A 21,694-nucleotide genomic window follows, 5' to 3' on the forward strand; every position below is an offset into this window, starting at 1 on the left:
ATCCACACTGCTAAATGTCTCTGCTGGTGTGCCACAGGGCTCAGTTCTGGGCCCGATTCTGTTTGTTATTTATGTAAATACATTGGGCAGTAATGTCCCAAATGCCAAATTTAATTTTTATGCTGATGACACAGTTATATACTGTTGTGGCACCACTCTTGCCGAGACTATTATAATAGTATTGTGTTATATGTGTGTTATTATAATAGTAGTGTTGTTATATGTGTGTTATTATAATAGTATTGTGTTATATGTGTGTTATTATAATAGTAATATAATAGTAGTGTGTTATTGTCTCGTAGTAGAAAGCGTCGCTGCTTTGTTTTGTTCCGCACAAAGCGGAAGTGTCGAGCTCAGTTCCGGACACGTGGTGCGGAGTGGGCGTGGCCAGGACGCTGGTGTAAACACCTCGGATCCATCACAGTGGAGCGAGATTAGTGCGAGCAGCCTCCGTCGCTCCGTGCACGCGCCTCCTGTACTATGCGGTGAGCCGCGCACGGGCGACGCCATGGACTTCTACATCAACCTGAAGGTCAACTTCAGAGGAAATGCCAAGAACTTCCTGTTGTCGGGGTCCGAGACGAAGAGCTGGGAGTCGATGGAGGCCATGGTGAGAGCCGCGGGCCCGCGCAGCCGCTCCTCGGCCGCTCCACGCGCGCGTGCACGTAGCGGGTGATGACACTGCTGTGCTACACCAGGGTGCCGCGCTACATCAGGGTGCCGCGCTACAGTGTGCCGCGCTAAATCAGGGTGACGCGCGACATATGGGTGCCGCTACATCAGGGTGCCGCTACATCAGGGTGCCGCGCTACATCAGGGTGCCGCGCTACAGGGTGCCGCGCTACAGACGCGCTACTTACAGCTCTATTACACATTGAACAACAGGACCGGGCTCTCGGAGACATTATGATTATAGGTGTAGGCAGTCCTAATCCCATAATGCATTATCAGCGCTACATCAGGGTGCCGCGCTACAGGGTGCCGCGCTACAAACAAGCTACATCAGGGTGCCGCGCTACAGACGCGCTGCATCAGGGTGCCGCGCCACAGACGCGCTGCATCAGGGTGCCGCGCGACAGACGCGCTGCATCAGGGTGCCGCGCTACAGACGCGCTACATCAGGGTGCCGCGCTACAGGGTGCCGCTCTACAGACGCGCTACATCAGGGTGCCGCGCAACAGACGCGCTGCATCAGGGTGCCGCGCTACAGACGCGCTGCATCAGGGTGCCGCGCTACAGACGCGCTACATCAGGGTGCCGCGCTACAGGGTGCCGCTCTACAGACGCGCTACATCAGGGTGCCGCTCTACAGACGCGCTACATCAGGGTGCCGCGCTACAGACGCGCTGCATCAGGGTGCCGCGCTATGGGGTGCCGCGCTACATCAGGGTGCCGCGCTACATCAGGGTGTCGCGTTATAGGATGCCGCGCTACATCAGGGTGCCGGGCTACAGGGCGCCGCGCTACAGACGCGCTACTTACAGCTCTATTACACATTGAACAACAGGACCGGGCTCTCAGAGACATTATGATAATAGGTGTAGGCAGTCCTAATCCCATAATGCATTGCTCTGTTTATTTGAATGGATTTCATTAGAGGCCTTTATTGAACATAACGGACATGTTATAGTTCATGTTAGCTGCCATGTTGAGCCTCCTCTACAATGTAAACACAAGTCAACAGCCTTGAAGCAACTCATTACCCCCCACCCCCCCACCCCCACACACACACACACACACACACACACACACACACACACACACACACACACACATGTGTTTGTAGCTGCATCCTTTGTTCTTTTTATGTCTGCCTGTGAAATACATTACTACTGGTGTGTTATATAGATACATTTTTCTATTAACAACCACACAAGAAATGTTTTTAGATTAAACATGAGACGAATAGTCAACAATCCAGCGTTAAGTATTACAACTTCACATAAAATAATTATTTTCTACAACACTTGGTGTTTGCTGTCAGATCTAAGAGCCAATCAGCTCTCTGATGTGGCGACAGCCAGGCGTTTCCCATCATGCACTGGGCCACGCAGTCCGTGGAGAGCTGCTGCCGCGCCTGACTCTGAAATTGACTACCGGCTTGATCTCGTGAGAATATAGTTGACCATGTGTGCATGACGTCAGAGCAAGTCAGACACAAATCTAACCAGCATGCATTGCGAGCCGATCGCCGCCGATTGATTTTGCGCAGAACTGGATCATCTCGAACGAGACTATTGTGTCTGAGTGCTGCTGAGTCACAGAGACTTCCCTTTGAGGGTTGTTCTACCAATGAGGAAGAGGGTTGTTCTACCAATGAGGAAGAGGGTTGTTCTACCAATGAGGAAGAGGTTTGTTCTACCAATGAGGAAGAGGGTTGTTCTACCAATAAGGAAGAGGTTTGTTCTACCAATGAGGAAGAGGTTTGTTCTACCAATGAGGAAGAGGGTTGTTCTACCAATGAGGAAGAGGGTTGTTCTACCAATGAGGAAGAGGGTTGTTCGACCAATGAGAAAGAGGTTTGTTCTACCAATGAGGAAGAAGGTTGTTCTACCAATGAGGAAGAGGGTTGTTCTATCAATGAGGAAGATTTTCATCCGACCACATGCTGAACCAGGGGTTACCTGTGTCTCATCCTCCATGTGTCTCATCCTTCATGTGTCTCATCCTCCATGTGTCTCATCCTCCTCGTCCTCACCGGATCTCTCTGTCTGTAGGTGAAGCGCTCGTTCGGCCTGTGCAGTCTTCAGCTGACTTATTTCGATGAGGAGAATGAGGAGGTGAGGCATTCTCTTTGTTGTCACTCACAGGTTTTGTTTACACTCCAGAGTAAAGTTGGGCCATATCAAGACAGTCAATGTGTGCTTCATGGTCACATGGACCCAGGCAGCACCTCAGAGGCTGCGATTATCAAACCGTTAGCCGTTCATCCTGATGTGTCACTGGCTATCTGCTATATGACAAGCTCCCCTTATTCCAAAATACATAATACAGACTTCTTTTCAAACAAATCCCCTGTTATAGGCAAAGAACAGTCTGGAACATGTGGTGAAACCATATGAACAGTGATAAAGTGCTCAGAGCCTAGCACCTAGCGTGTTATTCATATTCCCGCATGAGTTCATGGTCTCAATGCCTGCTTTCCTTCTTCAATGCAGCATGATGATCATAAGGTCCATTGGTCCATTTGGAGGAACTAAGATGTGTACACGGTACGCTTTAGGGCTACCGTGTGATCCAAACTACTTTAACTCTTTCAGTGTGTTTTCAGTTCTTGAACGTTAACTGTAATATAGCTGTAATATAACTGTTATATTTGGGTCAGCTTTGTACCGCCTTTGGCATTGTTTTGTAGTCTTCAATACGCTTGATGACATCATGAGAAAGCTCTTCCAGAGCAGCAGAAGACATGGTGTCATGTATACTTATACATATGTATACTGTCCTTGATGAGTACATAGAGCTGTTTTAATAGCATTGCCCCTTTATTAATAGAACTGCACCACAAAACCCCAGTGTTAACGTTCACTGATTAACACAAAGACTCTTCCTTGTCTGCTTCCAGGTGTCCATCAACAGCCAAGGTAAGCAAACCAAACCAAACACATCTATGAGACAATACGGGGTTGCACTTTAATATCATGGTGATGAATATTTCTGCTTTTATTCCAGTGGACTATGAGGAGGCATTGAAGGTACGTTGATTTGAAGTTCATTTGTTATTCACGTTTAAGTTCTCATGGGAAACAAAGAAGTACTGTGCAGAACATGTTAGCCATAGAAAAAGAATCACCATGAAACTGTTTGTTGTGGTCATTTCACAAGTAAGAAGGAAACATGACAATTAATACTCCCCCTCCTTCTTCCTGCTCTCCATGAAGCCCAAACAGCCCACCTCCTCCGAGAACCTATGTTTAATATATTAGAAAAGATACTTTGAATAGTAACATAAGTACTACTCAAAACCCCTTTATTAACACATTGGATGAGGTTATACGGTCCGCTTGGGACAGATTGTAATTGACTGAAGTTTAAATACAGAACGTGTCAAGAGGCTCGTGTTCATTATTATCAGAAGAAATTAAAGCTTAGCTTGAAAGTTTAGAAACTGATCCAAAATGAATTTTTAAAAATGTCTGCAGGTGACACTAAAGCACTTACTTATTTCCTAGAGTGCAGCACGGCAGGGGAACCGACTCCACATGAACGTGTACGAGACTCGAGGCCAGCCAGCGAGGGTCTCCACCACCAAGGCCAGCGGCACGGAGCCCAAGAGGGGCTTCAGACCCCCGCAGCACTGCACCACCCTGGCCCAGGTGGTCAGCCGCAAAGTCCAGGCTGCGGTTCCAGAGCAGGGCATGGTGAGACCCCAACACACGACACACCGTTCACTAAGACCCCGACACACGACACACCGTTCACTAAGACCCCCGACACACCGTTCATTAAGACCCCCGACACACCGTTCATTAAGACCCCCGACACACGACACACCTTTCACTAAAACCCCGACACACGACACACCTTTCACTAAAACCCCGACACACAACACACTGTTCACTAAGACCACCAACACACCGTTCACTAAGACTCCGACACACGACACACCGTTCATTAAGACCCCAAAACACGACACACCGTTCACTAAGACCCCGACACACTACACACCGTTCACTAAGACCCCGACACACGACACACCGTTCATTAAGACCCCAAAACACGACACACCGTTCACTAAGACCCCGACACACTACACACCGTTCACTTAGACCCCAAAACACGACACACCGTTCACTAAGACCCCGACACACTACACACCGTTCACTAAGACCCCGACACACGACACACCGTTCACTAAGACCCCAACACACGACACACCGTTCACTAAGACCCCAACACACCACACACCGTTCACTAAGACCCCGACACACCGTTCACTAAGACCCCAACACACCACACACCGTTCATTAAGACCCCAACACACCACACACCGTTCACTAAGACCCCAACACACCACACACCGTTCATTAAGACCCTAACACACGACACACCGTTCATTAAGACCACCAACACACTGTTCATTAAGACCACCAACACACTGTTCATTAAGACCACCAACACACTGTTCATTAAGACCACCGACACACTGTTCACTAAGACCACCAACACACTGTTCACTAAGACCACCGACACACTGTTCACTAAGACCACCGACACACCGTTCATTAAGACCACCAACACACTGTTCATTAAGACCACCAACACACTGTTCATTAAGACCACCAACACACTGTTCACTAAGACCACCGACACACTGTTCACTAAGACCACCGACACACTGTTCACTAAGACCACCGACACACTGTTCATTAAGACCACCAACACACTGTTCATTAAGACCACCAACACACTGTTCATTAAGACCACCAACACACTGTTCATTAAGACCACCGACACACTGTTCACTAAGACCACCGACACACTGTTCATTAAGACCACCGACACACTGTTCATTAAGACCACCGACACATTGTTCACTAAGACCACCGACACACTGTTCATTAAGACCACCGACACATTGTTCACTAAGACCACCAACACATTGTTCATTAAGACCACCAACACACTGTTCATTAAGACCACCGACACATTGTTCACTAAGACCACCGACACACTGTTCATTAAGACCACCAACACACTGTTCATTAAGACCACCAACACACTGTTCATTAAGACCACCGACACACTGTTCACTAATGCTGCATTCACACCGAACTGAAGAAAGCTGAACTAGTGGTTATTTCTTCTTTGGTTGATAGCGGAAATGAAAGCTCTTTTCACAAGCAATGGAGATAAGCCACGCCCCCTTTGACGCAGTGAGAATGTTCACACCAAAAGGACCACTTTATTGGAGAACTTGCGGATGAAGTTACAATATATATATATATATTATATATATATATATATATATATATATATATATATATATATATATATATATATATATTGTATATATATATATATATATATATAATATATGCTCATTTACATTGACCATGATTTACTCAAGATGTAAATATGCATGTTTTATCTAATTCATATCATATCTGGTGTTAAGCAGGTGATCCTGAAAGACATGAAGGGGACCAAAGAAGAAGACAAGACTCCTCCAGCCTGGTTCACCTCTTACATGGAGAAGGTAGGAACCTGTTTCACTGTAAACACATACAGCGATCATACGTCATGGAAAACCTGGAACAGTCATGGACATTTTAAAATGGTTATTTCCAGGCCTGGAAAAGTCCTTGAAAAAATAAAACCCCAAAAGTTTAGTAAAAGTCATGTAAATGTGTTATATTCATGTGTTCATGTCGTTCATTTACGCTGAGTTTGAAATAATTAATATGCTTTTAAAAGAAAGACTCAAATATAAACACAAATATAAGCAGGCATACATACAGGCATCTATATAAATGTTTATTCTTTTAATCAAACTATTGTCTCATTCATTTGTGTCATTTAAGGTTTACTGTATGCTTTGTATTCTCATTGTTAGTTTAAATACTACATTTACTTACTTTTTACTGTTTACACCCAGATTTCACTAAATGTTTGTAATGGACATTTGGTTTAAAGTCATGAACCCATCGGTCACAATGTGTATGTACCCTGACGTCAGCGCTCCTCCCTTCTCTCCCACTAACTCCTCTCTCATCCCTCCAGTTTAAGGACCAGGTCGTCCGTGAGGCGGTGGAGAAGATCTGCCGGGAGTTCTCAGGACAGTGCTGCATCCACAAGCCCCTGGGAGGAGGAGGAGGAGGAGGAGGAGGAGGAGGAGGAGGAGGAGGAGGAGGAGCAGGAGGAGCAGGAGGAGCAGCAGGAGGACGAGGGGACCCGGCAGCAGGAGCAGAGGCCCAGCAGGTCCCCGAGGTTTCCTCCACTCTGCCCGGGGCTCCGTCCTCCTCCACGCCTCCCTGCTCCTCCTGCCGGGGCCAGACCACGGGAGGAGGCTTCCAGTGCAGGTATGTGACGTAACTCATGCTGTCCTCTCCAAGCGCATCTGACCACCTGCCTCACAGCCCACCTCTCTGTTTAATGTGTTGGTCTTAACGTGATCAGTGCTGGGAGAAGGATGAATGAAGTAGATCAGCTCCTCAGAGGCCATTTAATCCTCTGAGGACAGATGGATGTACAACATATGACATCCGCTGCCCCGCTAACCTGGCCGTGGATACGGAAAACCCTTTAACAGGGAACATACATAGGAAAACCCTTTAACAGGGAACATACATAGGAAAACCCTTTAACAGGGAACATACATAGGAAAGCCCTTTAACAGGGAACATACATAGGAAAACCCTTTAACAGGAACATACATAGGAAACCCCTTTAACAGGAACATACATAGGAAAATCCTTTAACAGGGAACATGAATAGGAAAACCCTTTAACAGGGAACATGAATAGGAAAACCCTTTAACAGGGAACATAGATAGGAAAACCCTTTAACAGGGAACATGAATAGGAAAACCCTTTAACAGGGAACATGAATAAGAAAACCCTTTAACAGAGAACATACATAGGAAAGCCCTTCAACAGGGAACATACATAGGAAAACCCTTTAACAGGAATATACATAGGAAAACCTTTTAACAGGGAACATACATAGGAAACCCTTTAACAGGGAACATGAATAGGAAAACCCTTTAACAAGGAACATACAGAGGAAAACCCTTTAACAGGGAAAATAAATAGGAAAACCCTTTAACAGGGAAAATGAATAGGAAAACCAATAGGGATCCAGAAGAGAGTACAGAATGAACAGCATAAAACACTCAAGGTTGAAGCCTTAATGTGTGTTGAGTCTATCTCTGACTGCTATGGAGATGAAAGCCTGTAAACATTTAGTTTTTAGGCTTACAACATAATATGTGTGAATGTGCTCTAGTGTTTGTAACACAACAGACTGTAAATGCAGTTCTCTCAACCAACTGTTTGTAATTCTCTCTCTCCCTCTCTCTCTCCCCCCCTCTCTCTCTCAGTGTGTGCACTTCCTGTACCCTGTGTGAGCCCTGCAGCTTCTCTCATGACCCGAGTCACAACCTGGTGAGGGCCAGGACCCCTCTGTCCATCCCAGAGCACGGCTCACCGGCCCCGGACCACAGCAGGTACGACATGTCTCAAGCTTATGAATATTATAGCTTACAGGTTATTTTAATGGGTTTTTGGTTAGATGCCTGAAATAGTGTCTGTGGTTCACACAAGCTTAAGAGATTTTAACATTTTGTTCTATACCATAAAAAATATGCCAGTAAATACACATCTCATGAATTTTGAAGCTTTACCAGGTTTAACAAAAGGCAGTTTGTGACCAAAACATGTTGCTATGCGAACGAGTCCACATGTGGGTTCTCATGCGACCATGAGGTCATTAGGTCATTAATCTACCATGAGGTCATTAATCTACCATGAAGTCATTAGGTCATTAATCTACCATGAGGTCATTATCATGAAGTCATTAGTCTACCATGAGGTTATTAGTCTACCATGAAGTCATTAATCTATCATGAGGTCATTATCATGAGGTCATTAATCTACCATGAGGTCATTATCATAAAGTCATTAATCTATCATGAGGTCATTAATCTACCATGAGGTCATTAATCTATCATGAGGTCATTATCATGAGGTCATTAATCTACCATGAGGTCATTATCAAAAAGTCATTAATCTATCATGAGGTCATTAGTCTACCATGAGGTCATTAATCTATCATGAGGTCATTATCATGAGGTCATTAATCTACCATGAGGTCATTAGTCTACTATGAGGTCATTGATCTATCATGACATCATTAGTCTATCATGGGGTCATTATCATGAGGTCATTAGTCTACCATGAGGTCAATAATCTATCATAAAGTCATTATCATGAGGTCATTAATCTACCATGAGGTCATTAATCTATAGTGAGGTCATTATCATGAGGTCATTAATCTACCATGAGGTCATTAGTCTATCATGAGGTCATTATCATGAGGTCACTAGTCTATCATGAGGTCATTATCATGAGGTCATTAATCTACCATGAGGTCATTAGTCTACCATGAAGTCATTAATCTATCATGAGGTCATTATCATGAGGTCATTAATCTACCATGAGGTCATTATCATGAAGTCATTAATCTATCATGAGGTCATTAATCTACCATGAGGTCATTAATCTATCATGAGGTCATTATCATGAGGTCATTAATCTACCATGAGGTCATTATCAAAAAGTCATTAATCTATCATGAGGTCATTAGTCTACCATGAGGTCATTAATCTATCATGAGGTCATTATCATGAGGTCATTAATCTACCATGAGGTCATTAGTCTACTATGAGGTCATTGATCTATCATGACATCATTAGTCTATCATGGGGTCATTATCATGAGGTCATTAGTCTACCATGAGGTCAATAATCTATCATGAGGTCATTATCATGAGGTCATTAATCTACCATGAGGTCATTAATCTATAGTGAGGTCATTATCATGAGGTCATTAATCTACCATGAGGTCATTAGTCTATCATGAGGTCATTATCATGAGGTCATTAATCTACCATGAGGTCATTAGTCTATCATGAGGTCATTATCATGAGGTCACTAGTCTATCATGAGGTCATTATCATGAGGTCATTAATCTACCATGAGGTCATTATCATGAGGTCATTAATCTATCATGAGGTCATTAATCTACCATGAGGTCATTATCTATCATGACATCATTAGTCTATCATGGGGTCATTATCATGAGGTCATTAGTCTACCATGAGGTCAATAATCTATCATGAGGTCATTATCATGAGGTCATTAATCTACCATGAGGTCATTAATCTATCGTGAGGTCATTAATCTACCATGAGGTCATTAGTCTATCATGAGGTCATTATCATGAGGTCACTAGTCTATCATGAGGTCATTATCATGAGGTCATTAATCTACCATGAGGTCATTAGTCTACTATGAGGTATTGATCTATCATGACATCATTAGTCTATCATGGGGTCATTATCATGAGGTCATTAGTCTACCATGAGGTCAATAATCTATCATGAGGTCATTATCATGAGGTCATTAATCTACCATGAGGTCATTAATCTATCGTGAGGTCATTATCATGAGGTCATTAATCTACCATGAGGTCATTAGTCTATCATGAGGTCATTATCATGAGGTCATTAATCTACCATGAGGTCATTAGTCTACCATGAGGTCATTAATCTACCATGAGGTCATTAATCTACCATGAGGTCATTAGTCTATCATGAGGTCATTAATCTACCATGAGGTCATTAGTCTATCATGAGGTCATTAATCTACCATGAGGTCATTAGTTTATCATGAGGTCGTTAATCTACCATGAGGTCATTAGTCTACCATGAGATCATTAGTCTATCATGAGGTCATTAGTCTACCATGAAGTCATTAGTCTATCATGAGGTCATAAGTCTATCATGAGGTCATTAATCTACCATGAGGTCATTAGTCTATCATGAGTTTATTTATCTACCATGAGGTCATTAGTCTATCATGAGGTCATTAATCTACCATGAGGTAATTATCATAAGGTCATTAATATACTATGAGGTCATTAATCTACCATGAGGTCATTAGTCTATCATGGGGTCATTAATCTACCATGAGGTCATTCATCTACCATGAGGTCATTAATCTACCATGAGGTCATTAATCTACCATAAGGTCATTAGTCTATCATGAGGTCATTAATCTACCATGAGGTCATTAGTCTATCATGAGGTCGTTAATCTACCATGAGGTCATTAGTTTATCATGAGGTCGTTAATCTACCATGAGGTCATTAGTCTACCATGAGATCATTAGTCTATCATGAGGTCATTAGTCTACCATGAAGTCATTAGTCTATCATGAGGTCATAAGTCTATCATGAGGTCATTAATCTACCATGAGGTCATTAGTCTATCATGAGTTTATTTATCTACCATGAGGTCATTAGTCTATCATGAGGTCATTAATCTACCATGAGGTAATTATCATAAGGTCATTAATATACTATGAGGTCATTAATCTACCATGAGGTCATAAGTCTATCATGGGGTCATTAATCTACCATGAGGTCATTCATCTACCATGAGATCATTAATCTACCATGAGGTCATTAATCTACCATAAGGTCATTAGTCTATCATGAGGTCATTAATCTACCATGAGGTCATTAGTCTATCATGAGGTCATTAATCTACCATGAGGTCATTAGTCTATCATGAAGTCATTAATCTACCATGAGGTCATTAGTTTTTCATGAGGTCATTAATCTACCATGAGGTCATTAGTCTACCATGAGTTCTTTAGTCTACCATGAGGTCATTAGTCTACCATGAGGTCATTAGTCTATCACGAGGTCATTAATCTACCATGAGGTCATTAGTCTACCATGAGGTCATTAATCTACCATGAGGTCATTAATCTACCATGAGGTCATTAGTCTATCATGAGTCATTATCATGAGGTCATTATCTACCATGAAGTCATTAGTCTATCATGAGGTCATTATCATGAGGTCATTAATCTACCATGAGGTCATTAGTCTATCATGAGGTCATTAGTCTACCATGAGGTCTTTAGTCTACCATGAGGTCATTAATCTATCATGAGGTCATTATCATGAGGTCATTAATCTACCATGAGGTCATTATCAAAAAGTCATTAATCTATCATGAGGTCATTAGTCTACCATGAGGTCATTAATCTATCATGAGGTCATTATCATGAGGTCATTAATCTACCATGAGGTCATTAGTCTACTATGAGGTCATTGATCTATCATGACATCATTAGTCTATCATGGGGTCATTATCATGAGGTCATTAGTCTACCATGAGGTCAATAATCTATCATGAGGTCATTATCATGAGGTCATTAATCTACCATGAGGTCATTAATCTATAGTGAGGTCATTATCATGAGGTCATTAATCTACCATGAGGTCATTAGTCTATCATGAGGTCATTATCATGAGGTCATTAATCTACCATGAGGTCATTAATCTATAGTGAGGTCATTACCATGAGGTCATTAATCTACCATGAGGTCATTAGTCTATCATGAGGTCATTAATCTACCATGAGGTCATTAGTCTATCATGAGGTCATTAATCTACCATGAGGTCATTAGTTTATCATGAGGTCGTTAATCTACCATGAGGTCATTAGTCTACCATGAGATCATTAGTCTATCATGAGGTCATTAGTCTACCATGAAGTCATTAGTCTATCATGAGGTCATAAGTCTATCATGAGGTCATTAATCTACCATGAGGTCATTAGTCTATCATGAGTTTATTTATCTACCATGAGGTCATTAGTCTATCATGAGGTCATTAATCTACCATGAGGTAATTATCATAAGGTCATTAATATACTATGAGGTCATTAATCTACCATGAGGTCATTAGTCTATCATGGGGTCATTAATCTACCATGAGGTCATTCATCTACCATGAGGTCATTAATCTACCATGAGGTCATTAATCTACCATGAGGTCATTAATCTACCATAAGGTCATTAGTCTATCATGAGGTCATTAATCTACCATGAGGTCATTAGTCTATCATGAGGTCATTAATCTACCATGAGGTCATTAGTCTATCATGAAGTCATTAATCTACCATGAGGTCATTAGTTTTTCATGAGGTCATTAATCTACCATGAGGTCATTAGTCTACCATGAGTTCTTTAGTCTACCATGAGGTCATTAGTCTACCATGAGGTCATTAGTCTATCACGAGGTCATTAATCTACCATGAGGTCATTAGTCTACCATGAGGTCATTAATCTACCATGAGGTCATTAATCTACCATGAGGTCATTAGTCTATCATGAGTCATTATCATGAGGTCATTATCTACCATGAAGTCATTAGTCTATCATGAGGTCATTATCATGAGGTCATTAATCTACCATGAGGTCATTAGTCTATCATGAGGTCATTAGTCTACCATGAGGTCTTTAGTCTACCATGAGGTCATTAATCTATCATGAGGTCATTATCATGAGGTCATTAATCTACCATGAGGTCATTAATCTACCATAAGGTCATTAGTCTATCATGAGGTCATTAATCTACCATGAGGTCATTAGTCTATCATGAGGTCATTAATCTACCATGAGGTCATTAGTCTACCATGAGTTCTTTAGTCTACCATGAGGTCATTAGTCTACCATGAGGTCATTAGTCTATCACGAGGTCATTAATCTACCATGAGGTCATTAGTCTACCATGAGGTCATTAATCTACCATGAGGTCATTAATCTACCATGAGGTCATTAGTCTATCATGAGTTTATTTATCTACCATGAGGTCATTAGTCTATCATGAGGTCATTAATCTACCATGAGGTAATTATCATAAGGTCATTAATATACTATGAGGTCATTAATCTACCATGAGGTCATAAGTCTATCATGGGGTCATTAATCTACCATGAGGTCATTCATCTACCATGAGATCATTAATCTACCATGAGGTCATTAATCTACCATAAGGTCATTAGTCTATCATGAGGTCATTAATCTACCATGAGGTCATTAGTCTATCATGAGGTCATTAATCTACCATGAGGTCATTAGTCTATCATGAAGTCATTAATCTACCATGAGGTCATTAGTTTTTCATGAGGTCATTAATCTACCATGAGGTCATTAGTCTACCATGAGTTCTTTAGTCTACCATGAGGTCATTAGTCTACCATGAGGTCATTAGTCTATCACGAGGTCATTAATCTACCATGAGGTCATTAGTCTACCATGAGGTCATTAATCTACCATGAGGTCATTAATCTACCATGAGGTCATTAGTCTATCATGAGTCATTATCATGAGGTCATTATCTACCATGAAGTCATTAGTCTATCATGAGGTCATTATCATGAGGTCATTAATCTACCATGAGGTCATTAGTCTATCATGAGGTCATTAGTCTACCATGAGGTCTTTAGTCTACCATGAGGTCATTAATCTATCATGAGGTCATTATCATGAGGTCATTAATCTACCATGAGGTCATTATCAAAAAGTCATTAATCTATCATGAGGTCATTAGTCTACCATGAGGTCATTAATCTATCATGAGGTCATTATCATGAGGTCATTAATCTACCATGAGGTCATTAGTCTACTATGAGGTCATTGATCTATCATGACATCATTAGTCTATCATGGGGTCATTATCATGAGGTCATTAGTCTACCATGAGGTCAATAATCTATCATGAGGTCATTATCATGAGGTCATTAATCTACCATGAGGTCATTAATCTATAGTGAGGTCATTATCATGAGGTCATTAATCTACCATGAGGTCATTAGTCTATCATGAGGTCATTATCATGAGGTCATTAATCTACCATGAGGTCATTAGTCTATCATGAGGTCATTATCATGAGGTCACTAGTCTATCATGAGGTCATTATCATGAGGTCATTAATCTACCATGAGGTCATTATCATGAGGTCATTAATCTATCATGAGGTCATTAATCTACCATGAGGTCATTAATCTATCATGAGGTCATTATCATGAGGTCATTAATCTACCATGAGGTCATTATCAAAAAGTCATTAATCTATCATGAGGTCATTAGTCTACCATGAGGTCATTAATCTATCATGAGGTCATTATCATGAGGTTATTAATCTACCATAAGGTCATTAGTCTACTATCAGGTCATTGATCTATCATGACATCATTAGTCTATCATGGGGTCATTATCATGAGGTCATTAGTCTACCATGAGGTCAATAATCTATCATGAGGTCATTATCATGAGGTCATTAATCTACCATGAGGTCATTAATCTATCGTGAGGTCATTAATCTACCATGAGGTCATTAGTCTATCATGAGGTCATTATCATGAGGTCACTAGTCTATCATGAGGTCATTATCATGAGGTCATTAATCTACCATGAGGTCATTAATCTACCATGAGGTAATTAGTCTACCATGAGGTCATTAATCTACCATGAGGTCATTAGTCTATCATGAGGTCATTAATCTACCATGAGGTCATTAGTCTATCATGAGGTCATTAATCTACCATGAGGTCATTATCATGAGGTCATTAGTCTACCATGAGGTCAATAATCTATCATGAGGTCATTATCATGAGGTCATTAATCTACCATGAGGTCATTAATCTATCGTGAGGTCATTAATCTACCATGAGGTCATTAGTCTATCATGAGGTCATTATCATGAGGTCACTAGTCTATCATGAGGTCATTATCATGAGGTCATTAATCTACCATGAGGTCATTAATCTACCATGAGGTAATTAGTCTACCATGAGGTCATTAATCTACCATGAGGTCATTAGTCTATCATGAGGTCATTAATCTACCATGAGGTCATTATCATGAGGTCATTAATCTACCATGAGGTCATTAGTCTACTATGAGGTCATTGATCTATCATGACATCATTAGTCTATCATGGGGTCATTATCATGAGGTCATTAGTCTACCATGAGGTCAATAATCTATCATGAGGTCATTATCATGAGGTCATTATCATGAGGTCATTAATCTACCATGAGGTCATTAATCTATAGTGAGGTCATTATCATGAGGTCATTAATCTACCATGAGGTCATTAGTCTATCATGAGGTCATTATCATGAGGTCATTAATCTACCATGAGGTCATTAGTCTATCATGAGGTCATTATCATGAGGTCACTAGTCTATCATGAGGTCATTATCATGAGGTCATTAATCTACCATGAGGTCATTATCATGAGGTCATTAATCTATCATGAGGTCATTAATCTACCATGAGGTCATTAATCTATCATGAGGTCATTATCATGAGGTCATTAATCTACCATGAGGTCATTATCAAAAAGTCATTAATCTATCATGAGGTCATTAGTCTACCATGAGGTCATTAATCTATCATGAGGTCATTATCATGAGGTTATTAATCTACCATAAGGTCATTAGTCTACTATAAGGTCATTGATCTATCATGACATCATTAGTCTATCATGGGGTCATTATCATGAGGTCATTAGTCTACCATGAGGTCAATAATCTATCATGAGGTCATTATCATGAGGTCATTAATCTACCATGAGGTCATTAATCTATCGTGAGGTCATTAATCTACCATGAGGTCATTAGTCTATCATGAGGTCATTATCATGAGGTCATTAGTCTATCATGAGGTCATTATCATGAGGTCATTAATCTACCATGAGGTCATTAATCTACCATGAGGTAATTAGTCTACCATGAGGTCATTAATCTACCATGAGGTCATTAGTCTATCATGAGGTCATTAATCTACCATGAGGTCATTAGTCTATCATGAGGTCATTAATCTACCATGAGGTCATTATCATGAGGTCATTAATCTACCATGAGGTCATTAGTCTACTATGAGGTATTGATCTATCATGACATCATTAGTCTATCATGGGGTCATTATCATGAGGTCATTAGTCTACCATGAGGTCAATAATCTATCATGAGGTCATTATCATGAGGTCATTAATCTACCATGAGGTCATTAATCTATCGTGAGGTCATTATCATGAGGTCATTAATCTACCATGAGGTCATTAGTCTATCATGAGGTCATTATCATGAGGTCATTAATCTACCATGAGGTCATTAGTCTACCATGAGGTCATTAATCTACCATGAGGTCATTAATCTACCATGAGGTCATTAGTCTATCATGAGGTCATTAATCTACCATGAGGTCGTTAATCTACCATGAGGTCATTAGTTTATCATGAGGTCGTTAATCTACCATGAGGTCATTAGTCTACCATGAGATCATTAGTCTATCATGAGGTCATTAGTCTACCATGAAGTCATTAGTCTATCATGAGGTCATAAGTCTATCATGAGGTCATTAATCTACCATGAGGTCATTAGTCTATCATGAGTTTATTTATCTACCATGAGGTCATTAGTCTATCATGAGGTCATTAATCTACCATGAGGTAATTATCATAAGGTCATTAATATACTATGAGGTCATTAATCTACCATGAGGTCATTAGTCTATCATGGGGTCATTAATCTACCATGAGGTCATTCATCTACCATGAGGTCATTAATCTACCATGAGGTCATTAATCTACCATAAGGTCATTAGTCTATCATGAGGTCATTAATCTACCATGAGGTCATTAGTCTATCATGAGGTCATTAATCTACCATGAGGTCATTAGTCTATCATGAAGTCATTAATCTACCATGAGGTCATTAGTTTTTCATGAGGTCATTAATCTACCATGAGGTCATCAGTCTACCATGAGTTCTTTAGTCTACCATGAGGTCATTAGTCTACCATGAGGTCATTAGTCTATCACGAGGTCATTAATCTACCATGAGGTCATTAGTCTACCATGAGGTCATTAATCTACCATGAGGTCATTAATTTACCATGAGGTCATTAGTCTATCATGAGTCATTATCATGAGGTCATTATCTACCATGAAGTCATTAGTCTATCATGAGGTCATTATCATGAGGTCATTAATCTACCATGAGGTCATTAGTCTATCATGAGGTCATTAGTCTACCATGAGGTCTTTAGTCTACCATGAGGTCATTAGTCTACCCTGAGGTCATTAGTCTATCATGAGGTCATTAACCTCCCATGAGGTCTTAAGTCTACCATGAGGTCATTAGGCTATCACGAGGTCATTAATCTACCATGAGGTCATTAATCTACCATGAGGTCATTAGTCTATCATGAGGTCATTAATCTACCATGAGGTCATTAGTCTATCATGAGGTCATTATCATGAGGTCATTATCATGAGGTCTCTATCATGAGGTCATTATCTACCATGAGGTCATTAGTCTATCATGAGGTCATTATCATGAGGTCATTATCATGAGGTCATTAGTCTATCATGAGGTCATTATCATGAGGTCATTAGTCTATCATGAGGTCATTATCATGAGGTTATTATCATGAGGTCATTAATCTACCATGAGGTCATTAGTCTATCATGAGGTCATTAGTCTATCATGAGGTCATTATCATGAGGTCATTAATCTACCATGAGGTCATTAATCTACCATGAGGTCATTAGTCTACCATGAGGTCATTAATCTACCATGAGGTCATTAATCTACCATGAGGTCATTAGTCTACCATGAGGTCATTAATCTACCATGAGGTGATTAGTCTATCATGAGGTCATTATCATGAGGTCATTAATCTACCATGAGGTCATTCGTCTATCATGAGGTCATTAATCTACCATGAGGTCATTAGTCTACCATGAGGTCATTAGTCTATCATGAGGTCATTCATCTACCATGAGGTCCTTAGTCTATCATGAGGTCATTAGTCTACTATGAGGTCATTAGTCTACCATGAGGTCATTAATCTACCATGAGGTGATTAGTCTATCATGAGGTCATTAATCTACCATGAGGTCATTCGTCTATCATGAGGTCATTAATCTATCTTGAGGTCATTAATCTACCATGAGGACATTAGTCTACCATGAGGTCATTAGTCTATCATGAGGTCATTCATCTACCATGAGGTCATTAGTCTATCATGAGGTCATTAGTCTATCATGAGGTCTTTTAGTCTACCATGAGGTCTTTAGTCTACCATGAGGTCATTAATCTACCATGAGGTCATTAGTCTACCATGAGGTCATTAATCTACCATGAGGTCATTAGTCTATCATAAGGTCATTATCATGAGGTCATTAATCTACCATAAGGTCATTAATCTACCAAGAGGTCATTAGTCTACCATGAGGTCATTAGTCTACCATGAGGTCATTAATCTACCATGAGGTCATTAGTCTACCATGAGGTCATTAATCTACCATGAGGTCATTAGTCTACCATGAGGTTATTAGTCTACCATGAGGTTATTAGTCTATCATGAGGTCATTAATCTACCATGAGGTCATTAGTCTATCATGAGGTCATTAGTCTATCTCCTAACATAACAGCGCTTCACTTCTGCCTATTGTGTCTAGGCTTCCGAAAACATAAATGTGGTGATCATTTGTAAAGATAATCTTGCTGAACATAGTGTGTAAGTATCATAAAATTGTGTTTACCACAGAGCTCATTTTCTGCAATAATCCAAAATCCAATGGAAAAACCAAGGAACCGGTGCGATGCTAACTTCAACAAAAAACATGGCGTCCCTGCAGCACATTGGACAAAACTCTGCACATAGAGGAGGGAAGTCACATGTTACGTGGCCTACGAGAGACAGGAAGCAATCCACAAATGTGTCCCTTCATGTGAACAGACGGATTCACAAATGCATTGATATCACTTTACATGTAAACTATTACATTATGAAACATGTAAGAAAGTAAGATCTGTTTTGACAGAGTAATTTATGCAAATTGCTCTGTATTTTTGTAGATATAACATAACACAAATAAAACAAATACATGTTTGTGTATAGTGATGTTTTTCTGGATCATGGTACACATTTTTGGATTGTCTTCTGTGGGTTACAACGGAGAGTCCAATAAACAGTATGAGCACTAAACTAAAGAAGGAGACGTCAGTGGAGTTGTAAAGCAGTGGAGGGAAGTAGAGACGTGAAATGTAATGTTTACCATTTTGACTGTTATGACCTGGGACGTCCTTTGAGGCGCTGCAGAGGTCCTGCCATATCCGTGATATATTGAGTAATAATCAATAGTGATGCTGTTTGCTGTAATGTAATGCTGTAATGTCATTTTTTCATATTCTTCATATTCATATCACTATCAGTCCAATTGAGTGCGGTAGAAGAGTGAAAGGATCCTTTAATGCAGGGGTGTCAAACTCATTGTAGTGAAGGGGTCACATGCTGCCCATGTTGACCTCAAGTGGGCTGACCAGTAAAATACAGCATAATAACGCATACATAACCACAATATTTCTCTATGTTTAAATCATTGGTGAAGCTTTTTGGATGATAAACCCTATTTTAAAAAGGTATTTCTACAATAAACTAGAAACATAAAGAGCAAACATTCAGACCTCAGCCCACTGTTTACCTCGATGATCTCCTCTGCAGATTCCCTCGCAGTTGGGCAATATCTCTAGTAAAGTCAGTGCTGCAATCAATTGTGACTGTGGCTCAATGGTTATTATGCCCGTCTTACAATCAGAGGATCAGCGGCTTGACTCCCAACTCTGGTATTTTTTATTATTATTTTTCTTCAATTTGTAATAATTATCCCGCGGGCCGTATGTTTGACACCCCTGCTTTAATGAGAACACACAGAGCCGGCAGCAGAAGGTGGTACCATACCTCTGCAGGAGATATGAAGCTGTACACAGTAGTGCGGGGGGTGAAGGGTCAGCTGGAAGTGAAGGTGTCCCTGGGCTTGGTGGTGTGGGGCCGAATGCCGATGAAGGTGATTCAAATATTGATGTTTCATGCCTGAAAGTATAACTTGTAATATTGTTTACGACATCAGCTGACAGACAGTACTTTTGCCAAAACCACGACGGCCATCTTTAAGCAATGGTTTAGCTTGAAGTGGATTGAGTGAGGTTCTTCTCCCAGACAGGAGAAAACACATGCAAGCAAAGTAACAGAAGAATAGATTTTAGAAATGTAAATAAGTCAATGCTAGATCTAGGAGATGTGTGCTGGGTTAGCGGCCATGAGACTGAGGAAGTGTTGTGTCATCACCAGCCTTCATGGGAGCAGCAGCATGCGGTGTTTGTTTAGTTACTGTGGTGAACCCATCTAACCAGCACCAACACTCAGTGTGGTTAAGCACCTGATGCCACCTTCAAAACACTCCTACCCATTCAATGTACATCTTTTTATGTCATTCAATGGACGCCAAACTGTGAGCGTCCATTTACTGTGTGCCAGCACTTTCATTTTGTTCCTTGATAAACTTAACGGAGCAGAATCAAATGTTGAAGTTGATGTTTTGTTTAAACTCTCCGGTTGGATCCCCACAGCCACAGCGTTCCTCATCCAGGCGCTTCGTCGGCTCTACAATGCTAAGGATGGGTTACATGTATGTATGTGTGTGAAATGACGTAATAAAGTGGAAGTTGGATGTCAGGGCGTCTTGTTGATGTGGCTCCGCCCCTCAGGTTCTACCGGCGAGGCGACCGCAGCTTCAGGAAGGCGGAGAAGCAGCGGCTGAAAGCAGAGAAGCGGCTGCTGAAGGCCGAGGTCAAGGAGATCCGAAAGCAGCTGAGGATGGAGAGGCGGGGCATACAGTGGAGCTCCTCCCACAGAGACGGAAGCTCCTCCCCCGTCCTGCTGCAGCCGCGGGCCACCCAGCACCACAGCCCCGAGTAGGTCCCTGAGTCACAGCCAGATATAACACAACGAGTCACAGCCAGATATAACACAACGAGTCACAGCCAGATATAACACGAGTCACAACCAGATATAACACAACGAGTAACTACCAGTCTGTTATAACACAACGAGTCACAACCAGATATAACACGACGAGTCACAACCAGATATAACACAACGAGTAACTACCAGTCTGTTATAACACAACGAGTCACAACCAGTTATAACACGACGAGTCACAACCAGTCCGTTATAACACAATGAGTCACAACTAGATATAACACGAAGAGTCACAACCAGTTCGTTATAACACAACGAGTCACAACCAGATATAACACA

General features: G+C 41.1%; 1 protein-coding gene across 1 annotated transcript in view; it reads left to right on the forward strand.

The window, feature by feature from the left end:
• Nucleotides 1-508: 508 nt before the first annotated feature.
• Nucleotides 509-21,694, forward strand: part of nbr1b (NBR1 autophagy cargo receptor b) — a gene marked incomplete at its 5' end in the record, with an annotated part of 47,061 nt that continues 25,875 nt past the window's right edge. Inside the window, 9 exons of the mRNA XM_079233823.1 lie at nt 509-610; nt 2,718-2,780; nt 3,566-3,584; nt 3,673-3,695; nt 4,173-4,361; nt 6,122-6,199; nt 6,724-7,022; nt 8,042-8,167; nt 21,142-21,348. Of these exons, the coding sequence (XP_079089949.1) occupies nt 509-610; nt 2,718-2,780; nt 3,566-3,584; nt 3,673-3,695; nt 4,173-4,361; nt 6,122-6,199; nt 6,724-7,022; nt 8,042-8,167; nt 21,142-21,348 (1,106 nt within the window). The remainder of the gene's footprint in view (nt 611-2,717; nt 2,781-3,565; nt 3,585-3,672; nt 3,696-4,172; nt 4,362-6,121; nt 6,200-6,723; nt 7,023-8,041; nt 8,168-21,141; nt 21,349-21,694) is intronic.

Source organism: Taurulus bubalis (assembly GCF_910589615.1).
Source record: "Taurulus bubalis genome assembly, chromosome: 17".
In the NCBI taxonomy this organism is placed as follows: domain Eukaryota; kingdom Metazoa; phylum Chordata; class Actinopteri; order Perciformes; family Cottidae; genus Taurulus; species Taurulus bubalis.